The sequence below is a fragment of the Colobus angolensis genome, unplaced genomic scaffold (assembly GCF_000951035.1).
Source record: "Colobus angolensis palliatus isolate OR3802 unplaced genomic scaffold, Cang.pa_1.0 Scaffold91, whole genome shotgun sequence".
In the NCBI taxonomy this organism is placed as follows: domain Eukaryota; kingdom Metazoa; phylum Chordata; class Mammalia; order Primates; family Cercopithecidae; genus Colobus; species Colobus angolensis.
In genome coordinates this window covers 7130720-7139264 of record NW_012123043.1, presented here as the reverse complement: position 1 = coordinate 7139264, position 8545 = coordinate 7130720, and the positions used below count along the sequence as shown (strand labels likewise).

The following is an 8545-nucleotide window of genomic DNA, read 5'->3' as shown; positions in this document are numbered from 1 at the left end:
TGACTTTTTCAAAAAGAAATTAGACTTGGGAGCTGGAAGAGGTGGGGCAGGATGTGTGGGGGGTCGGTGGGGCAGAGCAAGGCAGGGTGATGGGAAATGGTGTGAGGATCAGGGCACATGGCTCCCATCTCAGCAGCCAAAATGATGAGGCCAATTCAATTCATAGCCTCTCAGAGTTCACAAAGAATAGACTTTGGAGATAATTGACCTGATAAATCAAGGAAATGTTTTTCTTTTCCCTGAATGATAGGGCAATAAGACAATTTAATGACCATCTTCAAAGCTGTGAAGGGCTATGAGAGAGAGCAAGATGATTGCCTCTTTCTTTTTCCTTAGAAAAGAAAAAGAACTAAGTTTCTCTTACAGCAGGAGAGAACAAGGTCAGATTCAGGCATATGGATGGGGAGAGTGGAACACAGAACGTTGTGGATTTGTGCAGAACCCACCATGGAAAGAAGAAGTGCCTGCTGCCAGGCTCCAGAGAGAATGCTGGAACCTCAAAGTCCCCCACTCAGTGCCCTGAAGTCCTTGCCCTACTTCACCCCTCCCCAGTCACTCCTATACATGGCATCTCACTCCACCTTTCTCCAACATTCCACTCAAGCAACCCTGAGATTCAGAATCCTGGCCATTCTCTGACCTGAGTAGTCCTGCCTCTTCCACCAAATTGGGTCTTTCCTTTTTTCCTTACTTTACTGGCCTCATCTCCTCCAGGAAGCCCTCCCTGATGACCCTCACCTAGCATGAATTCAGCTTTAACTACACTGTGCAAAGAGTCTCAATCCCATTTCACTGATATATTTGTTTAGACTCATCCCTCTACCGGGTGCCTCCCAAGGCAAGAACTTTCCCCTCTCTTGGAGGACTGTCCCTTTTGCACTGGGCTCTACCCTCAGCACCCAGCCCAGATCCGGTGCCTGCCCTAGTCTTTGTTCCCTCTCTCTGTCTCAGCCTCAAGGCATTTCTAGGACCTGCCTCTTCTCACCAAGATGAACTCACTGGTTTCTTGGCAGCTACTGCTTTTCCTCTGTGCCACCCACTTTGGGGAGCCATTAGAAAAGGTGGCCTCTGTGGAGAATTCTAGACCCACAGGTATGTATCCTCCGGGGAAAGGAGTGGGAGGGAGCAAGGGCGTTTTTGCAAAATGAGCTTTCCCGTATTTTCCAGCTAGTCGACTGGCGTGAGTTTAACATTGCATTTGGTGGAAACCTAAGCCTGGCACATGCGCAACTCATTGAGGGCTCCCGTTAACCCTGCAAGTGAGGGATGCCGTGCCTCTCTGATGGCCTCAGTCCGCCCACCTAGGTTCCAGGGCTTGTTAACCCCTGAGCTCCTTCATGGTTTCCTCACACTGTGTTCTCCGCTCTACGTCAGCAACCCCTCTGTGCCAATGTTGAGAAGGAACTTCATAGGCAACCTTCCTTTATCAGTGACCTCAGATTCTTCGTGAAGAATTTGAAGGAAAAAAAAAAAAAACCTAAACGAAAGGACAGATATTTGATACCTATTAACTTTTGGGGACAATGAACTGTCTCCAGGTCATTGGGGAACTTATGAGCTGGAAAATTTGAGACCCACAGAGGTAGACTTCCCCAGAGTCACTCAAACACTGTGGAAACCCAGCAGGTGTCAGAGCTCCCCAGGAGCGTGTCTGGTGAGTGGCACAAGCTAGAACGATACTAGTCCCCAAGTCAGGAGCTGTGGCTTGGCACACTTCCCAGTGTCAGCTTTCTGGGCAAACTAGAACCCATGACTTAGCTTCTCTGTTAAGCTTCACCTCAGTTCCTCCAGCTATAAAACTTGGGGCATGCCCTATACATTTGATGTCATCGTATATGCCCATAAGACCTCCCAGAGCACAGAAGACACGGCCCCGGGTGTTGTTTGCCAAGCGTGTCTCCTGTCTTGGGATGAGGCCTTTTTCTGGTTGAAGGAGGCTTCCCCAGACAATAACCCCACACTGCCCAGGGACATAGAGTTGTTGGCTCTTTTTGGCAAAAGGCTTTAGGTGAGGTCACCAACAGCAGCCTGAACAGTGATTTACTGCTGGTCTAGTGTGTGCAACTGGGGAGGAAGCCATCCTCCTTCTATCTCAGCCAGGCCCTGAGCAAGGGCGGAGGGACCTCGCAGGCGACAGCCATTAACTCTGGACCAGGTCCACACTCCTCTTTTCCAGAGTGTGCCAGGGCATAGAGGAGCGGGGCTCAAAGCCAACTCCCGCCCTAGCACATCCATTCACACCCATTCACACACCAGACCTCGTTTCCACTAATCTCTTGCTGCAGTGGGCTGGGGTTATTGTCTACTCAGAGCTAGTTGCCCTATTTTACAGCCAAAAAGTACAGTGAACTTAATGAGCCTTGCATGTGAAGTGCCTTCCAAATTAGCCTTGTTAGTCCTCAGAATGAAGGAGAGAAGTTATACCCAGGATGGAGGAAGAGAGCCAGTTAAGGTGACCTAGATAATTTTTGTCTCTCATTGAGTCCTTATGTAGCTTATTGTGAAGGTGGGGGGGGGGGTCACAATTCTTATCAAAGACCATTGTTGGAACACAGGTGTGTGGGGCCACAATGACTTAGTTCCACTTTCTTGATTTCTGTTACTACACGTTTTTAGCTTTCATGTATTTAACAAGCATTTATTGAGGCCCTACTATGAGCAAGCCACTGTTTCAAGCACTATAAGAGATACAGAGATGAATTAACATGGCCCCACTGCCCAGGCTCCTCACAGCTAGGAAGGGGCCCAGAGCTGGGTGTTCAGCAAACACTTTGGTTTTATTTCAATGCCCTACCCTGTTTGTTTCCTAAAATGAAGTAACGTAATATGAAAGTTATTGAAGATAATTCTGGCAAACATTCTAAATCAAAGCTGTGTTGGAAGAGGGAGGCACCTAGGGCCTAATCATCCCAGCTAAGATGATCCTGCTGGTTCTGCATGGCATTTAGCCTTCCAAAAGGTCAAAAGGTCAAGGAAGGAAAAGAAGGATAGGATGGGATGTGAGGAGGTGTTGCAAAGCCTTCTTTCCTGGACCCTGGCCTCATCTTTCTGTGCTCTCTGTCCTAGGCCAGCAGCTGGAATCCCTGGGCCTCTTGGCCCCCTGGGAGCAGAGCCTGCCATGCACCCAGAGGAAGCTGGCTGCTACTGCCAGGCTGAGCCGTCGGGGGGCCTCGCTGTCCTCGCCCCCTGAGAGCTCCGGGAACCCCCAGCGGCCCGGCCTGTCCGCCCCCAGCAGCCGCCAGATCCCCGCACCCCAGGGCGCGGTGCTGGTGCAGCGGGAGAAGGACCTGCCGAACTACAACTGGAACTCCTTCGGCCTGCGCTTTGGCAAGCGGGAGGCGGTACCCGGGAGCCACGGCAGAGGCGCTGGGCGGGGCTGAGGGCGCAGGTGCTGGGCAGTGAACTTCAGACCCTAGAGGAGTCAGAGCATGCGGGGTGGGGAGGACGCAGGGCAAAGGGAGGGGGCACTGGAGCTTCCAACCCGAGGCAATAAAAGAAATGTTGCATAACTCACCGACGTGTGATCTGTGGCTCATTTTTGCAAGCGCTCTGATGAGGCTGTTCCCCTTCCATCCTCAATGGATGGTTAGCTGGTTTCAAGAGGCCTCTGGTGTCATTAAGGTCAGTGCTTCCAATACTAGATGTAATGAAGGAACAGGCAGTTAGTTCTCCAATCCATTGCAGATTGGTACTTAAAAAAAAAATTAAAATGGATCACTGAAACTCTGAAAAATTTAAAAACAACAAAAGAAGACCAAATTGGATGCCGCTGGAATGTTTCAGCGATATCAAATTTCTATAAAAATTTCTGGAGATGTCCTCAGAATGCCTAGACTTATCTCCCTGAGGATGGGTAACATTTTGCAGAGGGGCATGGCTCACTGCCACACTTTGAGTAGTACTGGGGAATAAGGGTGGCATGGGGGAGATGGACTGATTAAGTACCTTTCCCTTTCCCATGGAAGTTGGGCAGCTTGATCTGGAAGATGATGCCGATCACTACCCTGTCCATTAAAGCTTAAATATCACCCAAGCCCCACAGTCAGACCTCTGCCGGGGTCTTGGATGCGAGGGGCATCCACAGTGGACCAGCTACTCACTCTTCCCCCTCCCCTCCAGGGAGCCAGGTTGGGTCTTTACACATATTGCTTTTCTTCATCCTCATAACTAACCAGGGTGATGGGCAGGCATTAGCCCAATCTTTACAGGTAGAACCCTGAAGTCAAGAAGGAGAAACCACTCACTCCAGGCACATCGGCAATGAGATCCAAGCCTAGTAGGTCTCCTGATGCCAGAGCCTGTCTTCCCCATTGACATGTCATGCCTCTCTGCCACGGCAGGGTTTCCATCTGAGTCAGCCAGGTGCAGATCAAGAAAGGGTAGCCTGCCTCATGGGGACTTACTTGGGGGTGCAATAGCTGGGGAGTAGAAATTGTGGTAGGAAGAAGTAGAGCTCATCAGTGGGAAAACCCCAGGAAATCCACCCTCCTGCCGACAAGAAAATACAGCACTACTTAACAGCCTCGGGGTACCCCTATCCTGCACAGTCTAGGATGAAAACGTTCTTTCCCAGAGAGATCACAGGACCCATCCCCATACAGTGAAGTGCCACCGTGTTCCACCCATTACGGAAACCGGGACTCCACAGGATGGAGGCAGAGTTGTGTTGCTATGGCAATGAGATAGGCTGTCATGGGAACATGACAACCTGCTCCCCCATCTCTATCCTTGAAACAGCTCTCCAGGATCTCTCAAATTATCGACACTGCTGTGAGCTCACATCATCACACCTCATGACAGAATGATGTTGATATTTAGAAGGGCTTTTTATACCCAAACACTCCGGGGTGTGTCTCTGGACCTCTACAAGAGGAATCATCAACTCAGCACCTATTCTATTAAGCATGTTGTTCTCCTAGCCCCTGGAAACAATCCTTTATCTGATGACGGGTAGGAAGAAGCTGATGGTTTCCCGGAAATAAGGCTGCTCTTAGCCAGCCTAATTTTTACAAAACTTCCTGTGACCCCATTTACCCTTCTTCACAAGCTTAAGCTTGGGCAGATGGGAGGGGTGCCTGTGCCGCTTCAAATGCAGGCGAGTGAGATGTGTTCTGTGGCATGAGAAGCTGGCCTGTGTGTAAGAGGGCATGTATGAGGGGATTCAATATGAGAAATTACACGCATGTTCATATGCACCCGCCTGCGTGACCTTGTGTATGGTGTGGGTTCCTCTAACCATCTTCCAGTCCTCATCAGCACTGCTGCAACCCAAGGATCCCCCAAGATCTCTTGCCTAGCTGACCAGAGACCCCGTTTCAGCAGACAGCTGGAAGGCAGTTGAATGCCCGTCCCATGCTTCTAGCAGCCTGAATTGCTACCTTTGAGACTCTGGGCTTTGCAGTTCTTGGCCTTGTGTCCTGGGAAAAGATGGTGAGTCTCTGTGGAACAAAAGGGATTTCTGATTTCACGTGGCTCCCATGAGCCTGCTCTCCAGATGGAAGGGAAGGAGAGGGGAAGGTTGGAGGCTGTGAAGAGCCCCAGGGATTCCCTTCCCTCCCTCCGGCCTTTCTGGGTGGGCTCAGAGAGTGGGGCACCAGAGCCCAAACACTTGGAGGTAGGGCTGCCTACGGGCACTCGAACCTACTTCTTCCTGGGGTCTCTGGACAGTGCCCAAAGGGGAGAAATCAGCAGGGCCCGGGCATCCCTCGTGAGTGGAAGTGGGAGGATCACTTCCCAGGCTCCACCCCTTTTGTAAGTCATTTACAATAGATGTGGGCTAGGAATTAGGGGGCAGGGGTGAGAGGGATGCCGGGAGATTTCTGCCTCTAGTATCGTTCTTATCACATTCACAAGTCATTTTTGAGTACCTGCAGCATGCCAAGCACAGGCCTACCTCATTTCATCCTCACAACTGCACGAGGTGGGAGTACTATCCCCATTGTATAGAAGAGAAAACTGAGGCTTGAAGAGGTTAAGTGCTGTGCTCAAGTAGTTGTAAAGTCATAGAGCCAAGAGTCAGACTCCCACATTCTCATTGCAAACACCATAAGCTTCCTACACAGTGCAGCCTTTCCTTCTTCTGTAGACCCCACCCCACTTAAGAAAGCACTGCCAGGTAGCAGACCCAACTCTTTTCCTGAATGATTTGCCTTGGGAAGCAGTCTGGCAGGCAATGTCACTCTATCCAACCCATCTGCAGCGCCTCTCTACAACACTAGTGACAATACAGACAAGTCACCAATCCCCAGGGCAGGTCTCCTCTTCTCAGACCTCATGCCAGGGGTCAGGCACCTACTTTTGCCCCTGCCTGCCTTCTCTCTCTGCCAGCAGCTTCCCAGGTCTAGAATTGGTCACAGGGAGGGGACGGATGTCAATTCCAAAGAGTGTGCCCTTCCTCACCTTCTGTGCCTTCTTCCATTTTTCCATCTTCCATTTTAAAAGACATCAGAACCCATCATGGTTTCTTGCTTGGTGCAGAGTGGGGAGCCTGGGGACAGGGCTTGCTTTTGGTTACTGGGGAAGCCAAGGCACAGCAAACAGCTCCCCACTTTCACCACTTTCTCAGGTTTTGCTTTCTTATGATTCTTCTAATATCTGCCCAATAATCTTTACAATTAACCCTGCAGCATATTATCTTCATAAAATGTTTTTGAGTACCACTTTGACACATCTGTGTTTGCTCACTCCCTAAGCCCCTTAAAAGACAGCAAAGGAAGAAGAATGGTATAAACCCTCAAGGGCAAAGAGAAGGGAGAGGAAACCAGAGCAGATGAGAAATGTCAACAAGATTTGGAAGATGGAAATTGTATGGAGGGCATGGCAGAGAGCAAAGGAAGCTACAACCTGAAGCCAGCAAAGGGGGTTACCGAGGGGACATGATTGATTTCTGCCCAAGACCAAGCCTCAGCATGTGGAAGTGTTTGGTAGGGATGACACCTGGATTGAAAACAGGGAGACTGGTTAAAAATCTGCACATGGAGGAGTTAGATTTCCCGAGTCCCTTACTGCAGCCAACACAACCAGGCTACTCCACCAGGAAGAGGCCAGACGCTTCCTCTCTCAAGGACTGCAGTGGAGATGCTCCAGTCATGGGGACAGCAAGCACAATCAGGATGAGGATAAAGAGTGGCTGAAGGTTAGGCGCGGTGGCTCATGCCTGTAATCCCAACACTTTGGGAGGCCGAGGTGAGTGGACCGTTTGAGGTCAGGAGTTTGATACCAGCCTGGCCAACATGGTGATACGCAGTCTCTACTAAAAATACAAAAATTAACTGGGTATGGTGGTGTGCTCCTGTAATCCCAGTTACTCAGGAAGCTGAGGCATAAGAATTGCTTGAACCCGGAGGCTGCAGTGAACCAAGATTGTACCACTGCAGTCTAGGCTGGGTAACAGAGTAAGACTCTGTCTCAAAAAAAAAGAGAGAGAGTGGTTGAAAAGCCAGACTGTGTGACAGTCTCTCTGGGTAAGCCCCCTCCCTCTCTCTGTGCTGGGAATGCAGACAGCAAGGTATATATTCCCAAGGCGGGAGACCAAAGACCCCAAAGAAAAGACCTTCAGATGCTGACATTGGAGTGGCTCTAGAAAAAAGCCAGCTTGGAGCCTCCATCTAGAGTGGGGTGCACCTGCCCATTAGTTCTGTCTATGCACCCTGAGTTTCTAGGCCCCTCCACCTGCTTCCATCTTAACCATGAATGAAGTCAAAGAGTCATAGGAGTTTGAATAAAACTTCAAGTTGGAAGAGTAGACCAAACACACAAATACAGAGGAAACAGACTTTCCGCAGAAAACAGATACAATTTTTTCTGTGTGGTTAAAAAAAAAAAAAAAATACAAATCTTCCCATGTTTCCAAGTGTGGTGCTTTACACCTGTAATCCCAGCAATTTGGAAGGCCAAAGAGGAAGGATACCTTGAAGCTAGGAGTTCAAGACCAGTCTGAGCAACATAGAGAGACCCCTGTCTCTACAAAAAATAAAATAAATCAGTTAGGCGAGCACCCTATAATCCCAGCTACTCAGAAGGCTGAGGTGGGAGGATCACTTGAGCCTGGGAGGTCAAGGCTTTGGTGAGCCATGATCACACCACTGCACTGCAACCCAGGTGACAGAGCAAAGAAGACCCTGTCTCGAAGAAAAATAAAAAGGCCAGGTGTGGTGACTCACATCCGTAATCCCAGCACTTTGGAAGGCTGAGGCAGGGGGAATCTCTTGAGCTCAGGAGTCTGAGACCAGCCTAGGCAACATAAGGAGACCTTGTTTCTTAAACAAAATGGGCTGGTCACGGTGGCTCACGCCTAATCCCTGCACTTTGGGAGGCCGAGGCGGATGCATCTGAGGTTGGAGTTCAAGACCAGCCTGACCAATACGATGAAACTCTGTCTCTACTAAAAAAATACGAAAATTAGCCAGTCATGTTGGGGCACACCTGTAGTCCCAGCTACTCAGGATGCAGGAGAATTGCTTGAACCTGGGAGGTGGAGGTTGCAGTGAGCCGAGATCACACCACTGCACTCCAGCCTGAGCGACAGAGCGAGACTCTGTCTCAA

General features: G+C 49.9%; 1 protein-coding gene across 1 annotated transcript; it reads left to right on the top strand.

Annotated features, from left to right (window-relative positions):
- Window positions 1–513: 513 nt before the first annotated feature.
- KISS1 (KiSS-1 metastasis-suppressor) lies at window positions 514–3513 on the top strand. Its single transcript, XM_011931829.1, has 3 exons — window positions 514–838; window positions 952–1092; window positions 3067–3513. The coding sequence occupies exons 2-3, from the start codon at window positions 990–992 to the stop codon at window positions 3378–3380; spliced, it is 417 nt and encodes a 138-aa protein (XP_011787219.1). The 5' UTR covers window positions 514–838; window positions 952–989; the 3' UTR covers window positions 3381–3513.
- The last annotated feature ends 5032 nt before the right edge of the window (window positions 3514–8545 follow it).

Coding starts and splice junctions, on each gene's coding strand:
- KISS1 (XM_011931829.1), top strand. CDS start 990: ATGAACTCACTGGTTTCTTGGCAGCTACTGCTTTTCCTCTGTGCCACC. Junction 1,093..3,066: donor GGAGAATTCTAGACCCACAG/GTATGTATCCTC, acceptor TCTCTGTCCTAG/GCCAGCAGCTGGAATCCCTG.